This window comes from Hyperoodon ampullatus (genome assembly GCF_949752795.1).
Source record: "Hyperoodon ampullatus genome assembly, chromosome: 13".
Classification (NCBI taxonomy): Eukaryota; Metazoa; Chordata; class Mammalia; order Artiodactyla; family Ziphiidae; genus Hyperoodon; species Hyperoodon ampullatus.
The window spans coordinates 34,994,746-35,014,833 of record NC_136926.1 but is presented as its reverse complement, the minus strand read 5'-3'; the positions used below and the strand labels follow the sequence as shown (position 1 = coordinate 35,014,833).

General features: G+C 39.4%; 1 protein-coding gene across 1 annotated transcript; it reads left to right on the top strand.

Annotated features, from left to right (window-relative positions):
- Positions 1 to 12,565: 12,565 nt before the first annotated feature.
- LOC307062010 (serine/threonine-protein phosphatase 2A catalytic subunit beta isoform-like) lies at positions 12,566 to 13,195 on the top strand (the record flags this gene model as incomplete). The annotated part of the gene is made up of 1 exon (XM_079717438.1): positions 12,566 to 13,195. One exon carries the CDS (start codon positions 12,566 to 12,568, stop codon positions 13,193 to 13,195), a length of 630 nt encoding a protein of 209 aa, XP_079573564.1.
- Between the last annotated feature and the right edge of the window lie 6,893 nt (positions 13,196 to 20,088).

The window sequence follows — 20,088 nt, the reverse complement described above, 5'->3', positions numbered from 1 at the left end:
AAACTATAAAGCAATATATACAAATGAATTTGGGGATAAAAGCCAAATATCTGTTTTCTAAATATAACAAAGTCCAAATGTGAAAGAAATTTGAGCCACTGAAGTAAAAATATTAATACTAGCATTATCTATTTATATAATAAGTGAGAACAAAACGTTTATTCCTAAGTGTAGTAAACATTCACATTTAAGAAAAAACTAGCCTATAGCTGTGAATATACTCTACAAGCCATTTTAAAAAGCCAATTATGTGTACGTATGCTTGGTAAATGAGACTGTGAATGAATTACATCTACAAACTTATACACATAAATTATAAAATTTAATTGTTTCTGGAAGAGGCTCTAATCTTATTAAGCATCATGATTAGTGATGTTAGTGCCCACAAAATTCATCTTTCAAGATTTATTTTGATTGATATCTAACTCGTAAAAGAGTGATCTTTTATACACTACTAGGACAGAATATACTTTATAGCTCAAACCTAAAAAAAATCATGAAATTGCTCTTTTGCTATCATTAAATATGACCCACCAATTCTTCCAAAACCAGTAAATATTCACTTCTATAGGTATTTGCTTCCTCATCTGGAAAATGGATTAATAAAAAAATGTCCTCTTAGAGTTTTTATGGAGAACTTTATGTAGATCTTCATAAAATGAATAATGAAAGTTGTGTCATGTTCACCGGCAGAACATTTGCATCAATATTAAGGTGAGAAGTAGTTCACAATTCATTTAACTATGACAGTGATTAGGCAGCTATTTTTTTCTAAATTCACTATGACCATCTGTTTGCCTACTAAGTGCAAGGTCTTTCACATCCAGCCACAGGAATGGTTTTCCTAGATCGTACTGTAGGTTGGAACCCTCAGCCTTGTACAACAAAGTGTAGTAAAATGATTCAACTTCGCTCACATCACAAACAATCTAAGAGAAAATTTTCCGAATTCCTATTTTCTCAACAGAACTTTCTAGAAAACAGGGCAGATGTGCTCATTCATACCGCTGTTTGTTCTGGATGAGAACTCAGTGCTTCCTGAATGAGTTTCTAATACAAAAACTCATCGTGGAAAAGCTGCTTCAATTCTGTTGGTTCAGAAGATGCTTTAAAGGTTGCCTATTCCAGAGCAACATTTACAGATGTCCTGGGAAGGTGACAGGCTGCAGGGACCCTGAGGGCAGGGGACAATACGTCAGTGGAGGTGGTCAGAGAAGATCTTATGGCTGCCTGGGGAAGCAGAGGGCAGAGAATTTGAAGCCACATGAATTTACGAGGCACTCGGTGAAGGTTGGTGGAGAGTCTTAAAAGGATGCAGTAGGATCCTTGCAGATGGGGAGGGAACCCAGGCAAAGTTGTCCTCCTTTCTAATTTTACATGATTCTGGATAAACAACTGAGTTAATAACATGCTGCATCCCCTATCTCAGGACCCCAAGTTCCTCATTCCAGTTTAGAGAAAGTGTCAAAGATTAACACACATTTGCTAGAATTCATCTCTTCTGTTTCTGCTGGTTATGCTGTCTTCCCAGTTGCAGCATTATCAACTTTTTAAAATATAAATTTCAATTCATGTACACTTGATGTAAAGGTAAGAAAAAGTGATCATAGTCACTGGGATAGAGGGACCTTTGTAATTTCAAGGATAAAATCAGTCATTTATCCTGCATTCCCATAAAATTAGTTTTTCTTTAAAACCATCTGGGGATGCCTTCAAACTGTGACCAAATATTGAACATACTGTTCTCTGCGGGAATCTGATTTAATTCATGGCATATCTGAAAGTGCAGAGCTATTCATCACAAATTGGGAAAAAGAAAAAGAAGCAGTAGTTTGGTTTAAGTCGTTATTTCTTAGATTGCTTTTATCTTTTTCTTCTTTTTTGGAAGGAAAGTGCAAATACAAGAGACGGGGAAGTTAACTGCTAAATTTGCGCCTCATTCTTCATTTACTTTTCCAAAACCAATTTATTGGTAGATTTCCCTAGCAGCCTGAATCTGCCATTTACCGCTATTGTTTATTCTACTGGAAGAAACTGCTTTTAAATCTAAACTACAGTTAGGTCCATCTACCCGTTCACTCCAACACATACATAATGCCGAGTAGACACCAAACTCTGTGCAAGTGTCTAGGGAAATGAGACACAGCTACATATTCTTCGGTGGGCTAAACATTGATTTGCATTTTCTTTACTTTTTTCGCTGTTATTTTTTCAAGCTCAAAACAATTTCAAAACTAGCAAAAGTATTAAGTTAAAAAAAATAAATAGTTCCACAAATCACAAGAGAGTTAACAAAAGAGTTCATTTATATTTGAGCAAAATAATATACTATACATCATTCTTGAAATCCAAGTATAAAACTGACTGTTTATTTAATATTTGGCCACCAGTACTGAAGGTGGCCACCAGGGACTAACCACACTCACACTTTTATTTGGGCCTGATCTCAGCTCAGGCTCTTATTGTCCCACTGCTGAGGTTAAGATGAAGGAAGGTGTCAGTCAGCTCTGATTTCCAGGGACCAGCTCAGTGGTCCAGCCTCTACGACGGGACACACTTGACAGAAACAGAACTGAACCTGAGCCAAGGATGCTTACCTGCCTGCTTAAAGACACAAAGTTAGTTCTCTGGAAATTGCTTTTGGGATGCAGAAAACGTTTTCCCTGTATTTTTCAGCCCCAAATGCCTTTTCACTCATACAATCAAACACGTATTGAACATCTGCTACAGGCTAGGTACTATGCCAGGTGCTGATGACATTGCAGTGACCAGGACAGACATGACCACTGCCTTCCTGAAATCTAAACCACAGGAAACACCAAAGGGACAACCCTACTCCTTACCTCCCTCCATCTGCAAACCCCTAACACCTCCATATTATTATTGTTTGATAGTTATTTCCACAAAGCCATTACTTCATAATGATTTCATAGTTATTTCTATTAAGTTTGTTTTGGGGGTTTTCTCTAGTGAATTTGGCTATGCCCGTCTTTTCTCTCTAACATGATAGTAAATTCCTTGAGGGCAGAAACTGGACATCACAGGAATTTGTATGACTTCCTCAAACACCCAACTGCCCAGTGGTTCACCTTGACCCAGCATTTTTCCTGCAAAATGGATAAGATCATATTCACTTCCGGGGAAATGTAATAGCAAAAGGAAATCACAGCACCCAGAACCCGATGAAGCATAGATAAGATCCAGGTTCTCAAAGGAGCAGGGTGCCTGGATGATGGTTGTGTTGGTCATGTGACAACACAACTGACACTCTACGTGCACACAAACTGCTGGTCCTTTCTGGTCCCCCAATTACCCTAACTCCATCTCCACACCCCCAATACAAGTAGGACATCAGGATGGCCGGATTTGAGGCCACTGTGGGAGAAGACGTCTTCCACTTCAAAGTCTCGCCCCAAGTGGTCTTGATAAGGCATTTGAAAGTCCTGTCCTACTCATGCCTTTGAGCTAGAGTCCAGAAAGCCTCTTTTTACACATAAGTGCTGGCTGTGCTTGCTTCTGCTTTTGAATTCTTATACTACTTTCTGCCATTCTCTCAGACCAAGGAACAGATTTATTTATTTAAAAGACCCATCTTAAGGGGAAAAGGGGAGGGATAAATTAGGGATATGGGATTAACAGATACACACCACTACATATACAATAGATAAAAACAAGGACCTACTGTATAGCACAGGAACTATATTCAATATCTTATAATAACCTATCATGGAAAAGAATCTGAAAAAGATTATATATATATATAAAACTGAACCACTTCGCTGTACATCTGCAACTAACACAGTATTGTAAATCAACTATAGTTCAATACAAAAAGGTTTTAAAAATTAAAAGACCTGTCTGTTCAGAAAAGCTTTAAAGAGGATGAAACATGTAGCATATTGATAAAGAAGAAGAGACCAGAGATGAAGAATGTTGGGACGTGGACAGATATCTCATATTTGCCCCCTCTCTCTACTGGTTCCACAAGCTACTTCCCGTGTGACCATGGACCATGACATGCCTCAGTTTCCATATCTATAAGGTGGGGAGAATAACGTTACTGCATCAGTGACTCACTGTAAGAATGAAGTGATAATACACATCACACACATAGCAAACTATCATCTTCCTAGGACAAAATAAGATCTCAGTAAATTTTCTAGGTATTAATACATTGCTATGTTTTCCTCTTACCTATGCATTATCTCCTCAATTAGATCTGAAATCATGCAAAACCAACAAAATGTGATTGGGTACTTTCAAGAATACTGAGTAGCAGTCATCAGAAGGGAAATATAACAAGAAAGGAAAGATATTAGATTAAATGAGAAGTATACAAAATGTATTTGGTTAAGAAGATCATTTGTTGAGAAATGATTATGAGATGATTAATGTTATTATAGATTATAGAACTATCATTACAGATTTTGAGTTAGTGCAAACAGAATGCCTTAATGTAGTAGATTTGGGAAATTGTAGTTTGGTGTTATACCTGAAGATGCAGGAAAACTAGGAAGGGAAAGTTTCAGAGTTTTTATAATCTTGTAAACATAAGAACAAGGTGAGCCACAGACACAGTCGGAGACTAATTAAGCAAATGGAGCAGAGACGGCTTTCCCAGGCTCGGGAGACCATATGGAGCCAAGCCACATGCAGAGGAAGCAAAGAATAAACGGGGACAGAGCAACAAGCAGATGGGTGAGGTCCACCTTGGGTGAAGGTTGGTTGTGGAGTTGGGACGGGAGTTATGCAATCAACAAAGGACAGAACCCCAAGGGACACCCTTGGCTATACTCAACTTGTCAACTCCGAACCTTCTGGAATCCTGCAGACCTGCCAACATAAGTAAGATAGGTGTTTGGGAATCCACATCACCTCAGCTTTTCTGCTAGGCCTCAAGATGCAATGAAGGCAGCTGGGATTAGGAGAGCTTATTCTTTCGGAGGCTTTGGTCAGTTGGATGGCTTCTGGCAATTTTCACATCTTGAAATTTGGATCATGTCCCTTGCTGCCATCAAAGGGTGAGACCCAACCTAAACAGAGTAGGAAGGGTGGGTGGGAATCCAGCATGCCTATGCCTGAAGTTCAATCCAACTTCAGATAGAAAAACCATCTGCTGCTTGGGTCCATTGCTTTAGACACTCTAGGATGGTCACAGGTTAAACGCTGAGCTCCGAGTGGATCCTAAAATAAACTTGGTCTCCTAACTCTGTCCTTTCTGATTCTTGCTAGGTGACCATCCCAAGTCCTTAAGGCGATCGTAACACCTGAAGTGACCCCATTGTGTCCATGCTCAATGTCTTATTACAAAATAACTTCACAATACAAAGAGGATCTTTTCTGTCAAACAGGAATATAAACTATGCAGATCTGTGATCATAGAGGGAGACATTTATTAAAACTCATTTAACTTTGGGCATTTATTGGATCTTTATCAAAAGATGTTCCACTTCTCTGAGTTTGATCATCTATCTTTGGTAACAACTTATTATAGCAAAACTGCTCTTACTTGATCAGTGGAGGGTAGAAATGGGTACCAGGGATTCCATAATTTTACCATCACATTAAAACAGGAAGTTGGTGCTACCTGATCAGATCCCACTGGGTTAGAAAACAGTCTATAACATGAACCAAGAGAGCCTGTGTCACATCACTGGGGTCATCAAATGTCACATAATAAGCATAGGCAAGACACTTTTCAACCAAGGATCTAAGAGGGTTTTAAAAAAATTAAACTGTGAAAATCTCAAAACAGCCCAAAGAGTTACAGTGTTATTACCTCTGTAAACCTTGCAATATAATCTATTTAGGTCAGTATATGATTTCATCTTGAGTCATTTACATATATATAAATGTTAATGTGTATATATATGTGTGTATATATATATATATATATATATATATATAAATCCCACCTTACTATATTCTCTTCCAGGATGAGTTAAAACATCAGGATAAAATGAATAACTATGAATAAATTGAACTTCACTTAATTAATTCAAGATCATCATTAAATATTAACGAACATGAAAGTGTGATTGCTGAATATATCAACAGCCATCACGCTAAATGTGTGAAAATATCTCTCTTCTCACATTTTATACTTTCTTCATGTGACTGTGTTGTAACTTTTTCTTAGTCATTTTGCCTAAAGTGAGTATTTATAAAATGTCTTATTTTGACATCCCCTTGCAATATTGTCCATTTATTTCTAACAGAAAAATATTAGACCCCAAATCACAATAAAAACCACCTTTGAATGCTAATATCCACCCACCAGATTGGCAAAAATTAAGAAGGCTGGTGACACTAAGTGTTGGCAAGGACTTAGAACACTGGGGACTCTGAGATGCCACTGGTGGGAGTCCCAAGTGGCACAGCCACTTTACAAAACAGCTGGGCATCATCTTGAAAAGGTGGGACACTGCCCAGCCCAGCCTTTCCCAGAGATTTATCATGAGACATGCCTAAGAATGTCTGTGGCAGCCTGGCTGGTGACAGCAAAAACAAACAAACAGAAGCGACTGTCAAATAAACCAAATACACAAAAATGAGAGAAGAGATGAATGAACTGTGCATAACTGGAGTTTGCGCATCACTGCAATAGATTGACCATGTCCGTCAGTGTGGCCGGATCTTCAAAGCATGCCGCTGGATAGAAAAAGCAAGGTGCAGAAGAATACGAACACTTTGCTGCCATTTTGATAAAGTTCAAAAGCAAGCACAATTTTTAAGAAATAATAGATTTTTAGCAATAATGCATATAATGGTCAAAGAATAAAGAACAGAGAATACAGAGAGGAAAGCTCTACAGAGTAGTTCACTGTGGAGGATGGAAGATGGGGACCGGATGTAGGAAGCCGAGTGCATGGGGAGCATTTCATGGCTGGTGATGAGGTTCTTCCTGTACGTGGATGTCATGTTTGTGGGATGTGTTAAGCTGTTATGTTTCATATTATAAATAGACATTTAACAATTAAAATATTTTTTAAATGCACCACTTTAAACCCAAATATTTCCTTTAAGGCTACGCATTTTATACCTGAAAAGCAATATTCACTTCTCCCAAATTAAGAGTTCTGGTTTCCATTTCTGAAAGAGTCACTCATTGTTCTGTGACCTTGGACATGTCACTTAATCTCTCTGAGGATCTTCTTCTTTCAACCGGAAAACACAGGTCGTAAGTAACAATCTCTTGGGGCTTTTCTACAGAATATTCTTATAATTGTATAAATCTCCAAGCCTTTTACCTTAGGCAGTGTCCAGTCTACCTGAATTTAATTCTTGAAAACAAACCTCCAAGAAGTTAAATGTACAAGTGTCCACATGTGTCTTTTCTAAACACTCATTTAACTAAACACAATGTTAATTTCCTCTCCATTCCTGAGTTCTGCCACCCTAGGATTTAAATTTCCCTCTGGGAATTTAGCAGAGCCAGGTGGAGATTTTTTTCTCCTACAGTTCAAGCTAAGATTTGACTTGAATATCAAAGTGGCGTGCAGCTTTACACAATGGAAATAATACCAACCGTCAATTAGAAGACAACTCCTAATCTTGGCTTCAACATTTACCAGTTAGATGACTGTGGTTAAGTCACTTAATTTCTCTAGACCTCAATTTATTCATCTGTAATAAAGCACCAGAAGTGGATCAAAGCTCTCTGGAAACACTTTCTGTTCCAGCATAGTATAATTCTACCTACTTTAAGTTTCCTCTGGGGAACAACTTTTTTACCTAATAATCAACTGTTAACAAAAAGTATTCAAATAGCTTGTAGAAATCAAGTACCAAACCCAAACTTCTGAAAACCACTAAGTTCCACCAGGAATACCTTGTTTTTGAAGAGGTTAAAGGAAAATGGGTACATAGACTGATTGAGACACGTACAAAAATTCTCATTTTCATTTGTTAATCTGATTTTTATAAATATACTAGACATTATTCTAGCCACTGTTAATATAGCAGCCCTCACAGACCTTCCTTCCCTGTCACAACCAAGTAAGTACCTATTCTGAAAGATTCTTGGTGAGCCAAGGGCAAGGATACTCTTTATCTCTTTGACAATTTAGTCTATAATCGCAACAGAACCTGAAAGCATTTTACTTGTTAGAGATCTGGCGACACAAACCCCTACACCCACCTACTTGACTCACCTATTCCTTTTTCAGACATTTTTAGTATATGCTAGTATCAAAGTCTGGTTGGGCTCTAGAAAGAGAGCTCTGCTAAAGAAAAAAACAAAGTCAAAGATCCTTTGCTGCATATAATAATAAATAAAATTAAGCTCTTTAGTTTATGTCCCAAAGCTTCTCTACAATGTATATCTTGCCACACACCTTTCATTCCAACCATCACAAATTATTCACCACTATCTAAACATGTTTACCCATTTTGTTTCCTCAACCAGCCCTTGAACTTGAGCCTGGCTGAGGGACGTCTCCTACAGAGCCCAACCCCAAAGGTATCTCTTCCATCTCTTCTCCATCCTATTTTCTATTTTAGGAATTAAAGCAGGTCCCTTCTCCCCAAAGCATCATGTCCGTATACAACAGCATTTTCCTCTGCTGCTTTATGTCATAGACACTCATCTACACATGTCTCTCCAACAAGTGTGTTATGCCCTGTCTGAATTCTTGACCCACAGAATCTGTAAGCGTGATAAAATGGTCTTTTTGTATCACTAAGTTTTGTAGTGAGTGATTGGCTAAGCAAGAAAACATAACAGTCACGCTCTTCCTCTTTCTCTGTTTTTTGAGCTATAATCTGGTTTTTGAACTTTTTTCCCAAACCCTCATTTTTCCTGAATCTGTCCAGATTATAGAAATAGTCTGCACATCACTCTCATACCCCTGGGCCTCCATCACCCAGTTCACCCACCCTGGGACCCACATACTTTCCATTTGTTCCAACAGCATCATCTGGTGTTCCCAATTCTCCACTTATCTGCGGGATGAACGCTTCCTCTGTTGGTCCTGCAAGAAATCAGTTCTTCTCAACCAGCTCATGAAGAGACCAGCGTGGTGGCAAAGTCTTACACTATGTTGTAGTAAGTACACGTAAGATACTGTTGGAACCAGAGGAAGTGGTGTGTAAAACTTCCCGGGAAGCTGTGGGAGGGAAACTTGAGCCATCCTGAGCAATGCTTAGATGTCTGCCAGGCAGAAAAGTAAGGGCATACCAAAATGAGGAAACCACAGAGGCCACACAGAGACAGAAACGTGGTAAGAGATAACATGATTTGAGGAATTACATATAAGGCAGCCTGAAGCATACAACTACGTACGTGAGGTAGAGGATTGAGAGTTAAGACTGAGACACTATGGAGAACTGAACGGAGGTTTCTCAAAAAACAAAAATAGAGCCACCATATGACCCAGCAATCCCACTTCTGGGTATGTATCTGAAAAAACCAAAAACACTAATTCAAGAAGATACATTCACCTCAATGTTCATAGCAGCACTATTTACAATTGCCAAAACATGGAAACAACCTCAATGCCCATCGACAGAAGACTGGATAAAGAAGATGTGGGGTGTGTGTGTGTGTGTGTGTGTGTGTGTGTGTGTATATATATATATATATGATGGAATATGACTCAGCCATAAAAAAGAATGAAATTCTGCATTTGCAGCAACATGGATGGACTTGGAAGGCATTATGCTAAGTGAAATAAGTCAGACAGAGAAAGACAAATACTGTATGATATCACTTATATGTTGAATCTAAAAAAGTCAACAAAATAGTGAATATAACAAAAAAGAAGCAAACTCACAGATAAGGAGAACAAACTAGTGGTTACCAGTGCGGAGATGGGGGAGGGGCAATATAGGGGTGGAGTGGGGGAGGCACAAACTGCTGGGTGTAAGATGGGCTCAAGGATGTATTGTACAACACGGGCAATACAGCCAATATTTTGTAATAACTGTAAATAGAAAATAGCCTTAAAATTGTATAAAAATTACAAATTAAAGAGTTAAGGCTGGGAAAGTATACCTGACCAGGTCATAGGAGACCTTAAATGCCATACTGCAGAGTTGAACTTCATCTAATAGGTCATGAGGGCAAGACATCAAACGAATTAATTTGGCAATTCTGCTAAAAGAAACATTTCAAAATGATTTATCTAATGTAACTTCAGAGGATTGTTTGGAGGAGGGTGAATGGGAAAACAGAATGAGCAGGAAAGGAGACTCTTGGATTAGCAAAGAAAAATAGATGGTGAAGAGACCAGGTAGGCTGGAGGTTGCTGGCTTGTGGAAGGGAAGTTGATTTGTGAGAATAATAGGTCGGCTGTTACAGAATAACAGAGAATAAAGGTGGGCGGTTAGTAAAATTTATGAATGGATGTGAAGAAGTCAAAATAGAAGCCATTTCTCTTTTCACTCACCTGAAAGCTACCTCAGAAATCGCCCAGGTTTCGGACTTGAGCAGTAACTAGGAAGATAATGTACATGCAACAAAAAATACAGTCACATAAAAACACGGACATAAACTTCAGAATAATGGAAATGTATTCTCGTAAAATGAAAAGGGAAGGACAAAGGGTCTGGAAAGATAACTCCCCCAATCCCAGAAAACAACGGACAAGGTAGAAGAGAAGTTCCCAAGTCGATAAAGTTCAAATGGTCACAAAAGAGGTCACGGCAGTCAGTCATCTCTCAATTCCCACATGAAAGGAGGGAGGGCACTGATGGAAAATCTCCATGATTCAGCTGCATCCATCACTGAACTCTGAAAAGAGTCTGGGTATATTTGAATGCAATCGTTCCAGATGTCCTACAAATACATAACTCTTTAATCACAGTCATAAAATCACTCAACAAAAATGTCATTCTGGAGAGATGAAAGCTAGCTGCTTCAATTCTGAAGTCTTTGTTTCACTTCTCTCTCCCAAAACATGAAAAGATTAAACTTGCACCCAGAGCCTGGATAGCGGCAGGTCACAGAGACAGGAAGTACAACCAGGGAAGTTGCGGACAGGCTTGGAATGCAGAAGAGCTGGGAGGGGCTCATGGCTCAGAGCCAAGTAGATGGACACACAGACACACACAGCTAGGTGGCTAGAAACCAGCAAACTCCAGGAATGGTGGCCAGAACAAGCAGCCCAGAAGCTCAAATCATGCAAGATGACTTTGGGAGCAAGGAGAAAGTCAGAAGCTCAGAGAAACATTTCTAGAAGTAGGCAAGGATGGAAAGCTCCCAGGGAAGTGGTCTGGAAAGCAGGCAAACATGGCCAAGTTAGGAAAACTCGAGCAACAATCCCTTGTTCAAGCAGTGATGTTTTATGTTTTTCCCTCCATGAAAAGTACCAATTCCCAAGCGTGATTGCCTGGGAACTCTCGGCAGAGACATACAAACATAAGTATTTGCCTGGAGGTAGGAACTTAAAGGCCGATCGTTCTGAAATTTTAACGTGTGTGATAATCACCTGGAGAGCTTGTTAAAATGTGACTTCTGAGCCCCACCTCCAGAACTGCTGATTCAATAAGTCTGAGTTGGGCCCAAGTATTTGCATCTCTGACAAGTTCCCAGATGATGTGATGCTGCTGGTGCAGAGACCATACTTTGAGAACCAGTGTCATGGGTCCTCAGTTCGCATCCCTAGATGTGCCCTAGAATCATGTGGCAAGCTTTGTAAATGCTCACACCTGAACCCACCCTACAGGTGAAGATGAGGTGGTCTAGGACAGAGGCTGAAATCTCTATGTTTTCAAAGTTCCCTAGATGTTTCCAATGCCTACACGAGGTTGAGAATTACTGCTATGTGGGGATGTAAAGTTAAATGATGACAAACTAGTTCTGTTTGGGGTATCTTTCTGAAAGGAAGCTGCTGGCTTCTCTCTTTAAACCTAGGGGCTTAAACTCTTTTTTTCTTATTAACATATTTTTTAAAATGTTATTGGAATATAGTTGATTTACAATGTTGTGTTCGTTTCAGGCATACAGGAAAGTGATTTAGTTATGCATATATTCATTCTTTTTTCAGATTCTTTTCCCATATAGGTTATTACAGAATATTGGGTAGAGCTCCCTGTGCTATACAGTAGGTCCTTTTTAGTTACCTATTTCATATTTAGTAGTGTGTGTATGTTACTCCCAAGCTCCTAATTTATCCCTCCCCACCATGTTTCCCCTTTGGTAACTGTAAGTTTGTTTTAGAAATCTGTGCCTCTGTTTCTGTTTTGTAAATAAGTTCATTTATATCATTTTTAAAAAAATTAGATTCCACATGATATGTGGGAGCTGGCGGTGGTGGTGGTGCTGGGCGAGGGGACCGGCGCCCGGGGCAGGGGCAGCAGGGGAGGGACTCGGGCCACCGTGGACGACAAGGCGTTCACCAAGGAGCTGGACCAGTGGGTCGAGCAGCCGAACAAGTGTAAAGAACGTAGCGAGAACCAGGTGCGGACGCTGTGCGAAAAGGCTAAGGAAATTTTAACAAAAGAATCAAATGTGCAAGAGGTCCATTGTCCTGTTACCATCTGTCGAGATGTGCATGGTCAGTTCCATGATCTTACGGAACTCTTTAAAATTGGTGGGAAATCACCAGATACAAACTATCTATTCATGGGTGACTATGGAGACAGAGGTTATTATTCTGTGGAGACTGTGACCCTTCTTGTGGCATTAAAGGTGTGTTATCCAGAACATACTACAATATTGAGAGGAAACCACGAAAGCCGACAAGTTACCCAAGTATATGGCTTTTATGATGAATGTCTGCGAAAGTATGGAAATGCCGATGTTTGGAAATATCTTACAGATCTGTTTGATTATCTGCTACTTACAGCTTTAGTAGATGGACAGATATTCTGCCTCCATGGTGGCCTCTCCCCATCCATAGATACACTGGATCATATAAGAGCCCTGGATCGTTTACAAGAAGTTCCACATGAGGGCCCAATGTGTGATCTGTTATGGTCAGATCCAGATGATCGTGGTGGGTGGGGTATTTCACCACTTGGGGCTGGCTACACATTTGGACGAGATATTTCTGAAACATTTACCCATGCCAATGGTCTCACACTGGTTTCTCGTGCTCACCAACTTGTAATGGAGGGAAACAATTGGTGTCACGAGTGGAATGTGGTTACCATTTTCAGTGCATCCAATTACTGTTATCGTTGTGGGAACCAGGCTGCTATCATGGAATTAGATGACACTTTGAAATATTCCTTCCTTCAGTTTGACCCATGACCTTGTCATGGAGAGCCTCATGTGATCCACAGCACCCCAGACTACTTTCTGTAAATTCCTCCTGGGAAAACCTGCCTTTGTATGTGGAAGTATACCTGGCTTTAATATATATATATATATATATATATATATATATATATATGTGTGTGTGTGTGTGTGTATATATATATATATATATATATATATATATATACATACACACACATAAAACAAAACCAAAAAAAGCAACAGTAATCTATGTGTTTCTGTAACAAATTGGGATGTGTCTTGGCATTAAACCATATCATGGACCAAACTGTGCCATACTAATGATGAGCATTTAGCACAACTTCAGACTGAAATTAGTTATGTTCTAGGTCGGTCGGTCTTAACAATTTGCCTGCTGTATTTGTAGGAACCATTTTCCTTGGGACTGTTCAAGCAAAAAAGGTAACTAACTCCATCTACCTTTGCACTTACTTGGAAATTTTAGTTAGAGTGTTTAACTGACATGGATTAATAGGGTTGGATTTTTATTTTTGAGAAAAATTCACAAGCTAACTTCCACTTAATTCCTTAACGTTTATTTTATTGAAATGTATAATTAACTGAAAAAAAGATTCTTAGGAGTACGTTGTCATAACATTTAAAGAGATTTCCCTTCATTTAAACTAAATTACTATTTTATGTTGATTTGCATATTTCTGTATATTTGTCATGACAGTACTTGCATTCTATTTGGTGTACTGAGCAAATAAACTCTCCACTTTAAACAAAAATAAAGGTCGGGGGGGGGGGGGCTTCCCTGGTGGCACTGTGGTTAAGAATCTGCCTACCAATGCAGGGGACAGAGGTTCGAGCCCTGGTCCAGGAAGATCCCACATGCCATGGAGCAACTAAGCCTGTGCGCCACAACTACTGAGCCTGCACTCTAGATCCTGCAAGCCACAACTACTGAGCCCACGTACCACAACTACTGAAGCCCATGCTCCGCAACAAGAGAAGCCAATGCAATGAGAAGCCTGCACACAGCAACGAAGAGTAGCCCCCGCTTGCCACAACTAGAGAAAGCCTGCACACAGCAACAAAGACCCAATGCAGCCTAAAATAAACAAATTTTTAAAAAACTGACATGTGGTATAAACGTACAATGGAATATTACTCAGCCATAAAAAAATTTTTTTAAAAGAACTACATAATGCCATTTGCAGCAACATGGATTCACCTAGTAACTCAGACAGAGAAAGACAAATATCCTATGGGCTTAAACTCTTCATGGGGTCCAATAATGGATATGTTTAACTAAAGCACTTACAGCTCCTGCTCAACAAAAATCCTATTTATACCAATAAAGTGTTTAGGTAACATCATCAAAAATTTATAAAATTCATAGAAGGATCAATTTATCTTTCGGAAACAAAGGAGAAATCACTAACAATGGAAGGAAGACTTTGGTTTTCTCCATCCACACTGCCAGGACTTAGAAGAAAAACAAGTTTTCCAAAACAAAGATAAAGCAGCCAAGAGGAAAATCCAATAAAATTGCCAAGGAATGACAGTGCTCTAGGAACAGATGGACTGGTTCCTCTCTGAAATTTTATGAAGAATATTGATGAACTGAAACATTGACAAAGATATTTAATGCAACCTTATAGGGAAAGTAATCAAATCTCTTGGAACACTCTAGCCAAGAGAGATGCTTGAATGCAAGGATAATGTTTTCAACCTCTTTCTCATTTTTCAGAATTACTGAATAATTGAACATTTAACAATAACTAATGGAACAAATCATGCTGTATGATCTTGGTTTTGTTTATCAATTTCGCATCAGGAGGTATGTGAAGTAAATAATGGTTTAAAGATGCCTCATTATTATAAAAAAAAGTTAAGTCATTGAGAACTTCATTCACATTCATTCTTTGGATAAATATTTATTAGGAAGCAATATTTGACAAATATTTATTAAGAATCTCTATGCTAACCAGGATGCTGGGAAGAGAATATGGTGATAAGCTGAACTACTTTGCAAATGGTGGGAAAGAGTGGCATCAATGAGGAAAAAAAAACAGTCATGTGAAAAACAAGTTGAGAGGAGGGAGGGAGCAAAATTCCAGGCAGGTGGAATAAAATATCTTAGAAAAGATTAGTTATCCTTCCATTTTACACCTAAACATATATGACTGTGTGAGGCAGACTACTCAATTTCAATGATATAAGTTCTAATAAAACGTTTTGACTCATGTGCACTCCATACATGTGTATACAAGTTAATTTTAAGAACATGTCTAATATCAAAAACACTGAATTTCAATTTCAATGTAGTACACTCGTAGACTGAAAACTTGCCAAGCCTTTGGCCATATATTTCCTGTCTTCAAGAAATTAATGTATTACTATTAATACATTACTTTTACTAGCACCTTTCTAGAACTTTCACTAAGTTTATGCCCTAGGCAATTCAACACTCAAATTTATTTTACATAAGGAACGTAAAGCAATCCCAAACAAAAGCATCAGAAATAATACATGTAGAAACACGCAAAGAAAGATGGAAGACATTGCACTTATAAAATGCATTTGTTTTCTGTGACACTATGGCAGCAGGGACTTTATAAAGGGTGCCCACTGTTCTACCAGTTTGACATATATCCATCTTCATTTCAGCTTCTGATAACTTACATGAGCCAGACATCCCGTACCAATATTTATTTGAGATAGAGATGCTTATACAGTCAACTTGACTTTTTCTTAAAAAATTAAAGTTAAAAAAAGACTATAGCAGCATGCTAGTATTTTATAGGCCACTTGAATTACCTTGCACTTGAGTTAAGGATACAACAGTGTTGATTTATCAGTCTGTTTAAACAGATGGAAGTGTTTAATTCCATCAGGCTCAATCGCAAAGAATCCCAACAGCCAATGAGCACTTTTCTGCTGGGATTTCTTAGGAGGACAATCTAACATCTTTTTTTTCCCACTTGCCATTAAAGTCCTTATCTGAATGTTGCCAAAGGTGTGTCAGGTTCGTTCGTTCCCTAAATTCTGTCTTTATTGCTGATGTCACCAGTGTTTGTGCTGCTTTGTCTTGGAGGGATGCTCTAAACGTCCTTTCCAATAGATTACTTGATGGGAAGCGGAAGCTAGGGGTAGGACAGGAGTAAACACGCAGACTTAAGAGAATGGACTTGAGGACACGGGGAGGGGGAAGGGTAAGCTGGGACGAAGTGATAGAGTGGCATGGACTTATATTTACTACCAAATGTAAAATAGATAGTTAGTGGGAAGCAGCCACATAGTACAGGGAGATCAGCTCAGTGCTTTCTGACTACCTAGAGGGGTGGGATAGGGAGGGTGGGAGGGAGATGTAAGAGGGAGGAGATATGGGGATATATGTATATATGTATAGCTGATTCACTTTGTTATAAAGCAGAAACTAAAACACCATTGTAAAGCAATTATAGTCCAATAAAGATGTTAAAAAAAAAAAAAAGAAGCTAACGTTTCTCCTACAGCTGACAGATCCTTTCCTGGAAAGAAGGAACTGAGTTTCTTCAGAGCAAGCAGATGGTCCCACCATCAGAAGGTTCCGCAGAGACTCACCTCTGCCACAAAAATTTCTCTGACAAGTGGGAAGAGGCAGGTGGAAAGTGGAAACACAATGTATTGAGGCCCTTGGTTCCTGGTGCCATTGAAACACCTACGTCCTGAAAGAACCCAGCAGAGCAGGCACCAGTCAGCAGCAAGGTAACACTCAGAAAATGGATATGTGGATATTCCTTCATATAACAGACATTACAGAACAAAAATCTTTACTTTCACACTACAGGGTTATGATTTTAGCAGAAGTATTTCTATTTCCATCAAGTTCTCCACAAATTAGATGAGTGGAATCAGAAGGAAAAAATTCAAGAAAAATAAAACAAGGGTCTGGGGGCGTCCCTCGTGGCACAGTGGTTGAGAGTCCGCCTGCTGATGCAGGGGACGCGGGTTTGTGCCCCAGTCCAGGAAGATCCCACATGCCACGGAGCGTCTGGGCCCGTGATCCATGGCCGCTGAGCCTGCGCGTCCGGAGCCTGTGCTCCGCAACGGGAGAGGCCACAACAGTGAGAGGCCCGCATATCGCAAAAAAAAAAAAAAAAAAAAAAAAACAAGGGTCACTTTGAGAAATTTCCAAATAACCACCTCCTGGGCCAGCTATGCTGTCAAGTGAAACAATTGAAAACAAGAGGGTGGATCTTGTAGGCAGCTGGAGACACATTTCTAAGAGTTATCAGTTTCACAATATGGCCACTTACTTGATTCCCATTTCACTCCATATTTCTTGGATGCCAACCAAATGCCAGGCACTCGGTTAGACACCAGAGTGGTACAGAGGCTGGTGCTAACAGAACTCGGTTCAATGATCAGCTCTACCCGTGACAGTTCTGCAGTCTGAGAATATATTCTCTAAAGCATGATATCACTTTCTACTTAGGGGTGGCATAATACACTTAGTGCATAGAAAGCATTCAGTAAGATATATAATAACTATGATTATTACTAGCAGTATTATTACAGGGATATGTTCTTAAGAAGCATGCCCTATGTTGTTACAGTGCATAATCTATCAAGAGATTAAAAACCACAAGCAGCTACAATGCAATATGGTAGATACTACATCTGAAAAGTATACAGACTGCTGTTAAGACAGAAAGGATAAAAGAATGACACAGCAGTGAACATCACCCCACACCTCTCCAAGAGCCTTGTCAAATCCCAAAGCTAGAACCTTTCAAGAGAAGGTCTGAATTTAAAAAATAAAAATAAAAAAGCTTGGACTTCCCTGGTGGCGCAGTGGTTAGGAATCTGCCTGCCAACGCAGGGGACACGGGTTCGATCCCTGGTCCGGGAAGATCCCACAGCCCATGCGCCACAACTACTGAGCCTGCGCTCTAGGGCCGTGAGCCACAGCTAGTGAGCCTGCGTGCCACAACTACTGAAGCCCGTGCATCTAGAGCCCATGCTCCGCAACAAGAGAAGCCACCACAATGAGAAGCCCATGCACCACAACGAACAGTAGCCCCCGCTCAACGCAACTAGAGAAAGCCCGCGCACAGCAACGAAGACCCAACACAGCCAAAAATAAATAAATTTATTTTTTTAAAGTCTTTAAATAAATAAATAAAAATAATAAAAAAGCTTATTTCCTTCTATACTGGAAATCTATCAAAGAACGGTACTTCAATAATACCTCTCATCTGGTTCTATTTTTTTCAAAGTTGTTATTCCTTCTAACACGCAAAAAGAAGTCCGATGTTTATTGTTTGCTGTCTGTTTCCTCGCACTTGAAGGTAAACTCCACAGGGGATGCCTTTTGTCTTTCGTTCTTGCTGTTGCTCAGGACCGAATTCAAAGTACCTAGAATAGTGCCAGGCATGTACTAGTTACTCAATAAACTGTTGTTAGTTGAATGAATGAATCAGTAATTCCTATCATCCAACTGTGGGCATCTTTAGGATCTGAAATGCATAGGAAAATAAAAATCTGGAAAAATGAACTAAGTACAAAGGAATACATTTCTACCCATCACTCCCTTGTTGACATCTGACTTAGAAATCACCTACATATCTTGGTTCTCAATGCAGGACATAACATGGATAATTGAGCTATACTAGAGTTTTCTTCTTTCATTCAAATATTCAAATGAAGAGAAGTGGTTTCTATAAACGTAGCTCGTTAACAATTATTAGTGCCCATCAGTGAGCCTCTTGGTTCCCTCATCCCCTCACCAGTCTGGTCCTGGATCAAGGGGAAATCACACTGCCGTGTTAGCAGTGGCTGTTGCCTGAACATGGTTCAGCACCCGACCCCTGGAAGAGCGAGAGACTTCCTAATTCTGTGGCAGAAAGGGTGGGATGTGTTCCTAGTCACAACTGAGAATTCTTTTTTTTCATAGATACAGGGTCTGGAATTTTAGATAGCTGTGGTTTTCATTATAGTAATACTCATTTGCTTGTAGAAAATGGGTGGAAAAGGACTCTAGAAATTTAACTTTAGAAGCCAGCCACTATCAGATACATAATTTCTATGGGATAATTCTGTTGGGTGTACAAAAATAATCAGCTTATAAGCACACCTATGGAACACAACCTTTTGGTAAATTAGTATTGCCAATATTTCTCACATTTAATGTGTGTTTATCAGCTCTCTTTGGAGCACCTCAAGCCAGTTTATGTGTACCAACATTTCTACCCAAGAGGATTCCCTGAAAGAATTAAGGATGTGAGATTAAGGACGTGAAAAAGTATTTTGTATGGGTGTATGGGGTTTTAAACCTAAATCACAAAGATATGAAATATTATGCTGCTATAACAGATAAAAATCCTACAAAACCCAAATAATCGAGATGTAACTGCCCAGAAACCCTTCCCTTAATGAAAAAACAATGGAATTCTCCCATCTAATCAATCAATAAAGTTCTCATTCTGTTTAGTATTGTTTTTTATCTGCTGAGCCCCTTCTAAGAGAGAAGCTGTGAAGACACAGCTAGTTTTCACTGTGAGCTGCATGAAGACACATGACTCGGAGGCAGAAGATAAGCCACACGCAGCAGAAAAACATGGATGCAATCAGAAGATGAGTGCCCCACCTGCCAAAGTACAATGGACCCAGGGCTCACCGTGACCGTTAAGAGATGGTCCTCTGTAAGGGTCAAGCATAACTGCCTCTTTCTGGTTAGCCTAGAGACCTTTTCCATATCCCATCTTGCCTTAATAAATACGCATTCTGCTCAGAGGAAATTAAAATGTACATTTTGCATATTGCTTTAGCTGCATTAATTTTTTCATAATTAAATCTTCCTTGGGGACAAAGACATGACTTTGATTTCTTTTGTACTCTCCTCATAGCATATGGTACCACGTCAGACAGGGCTG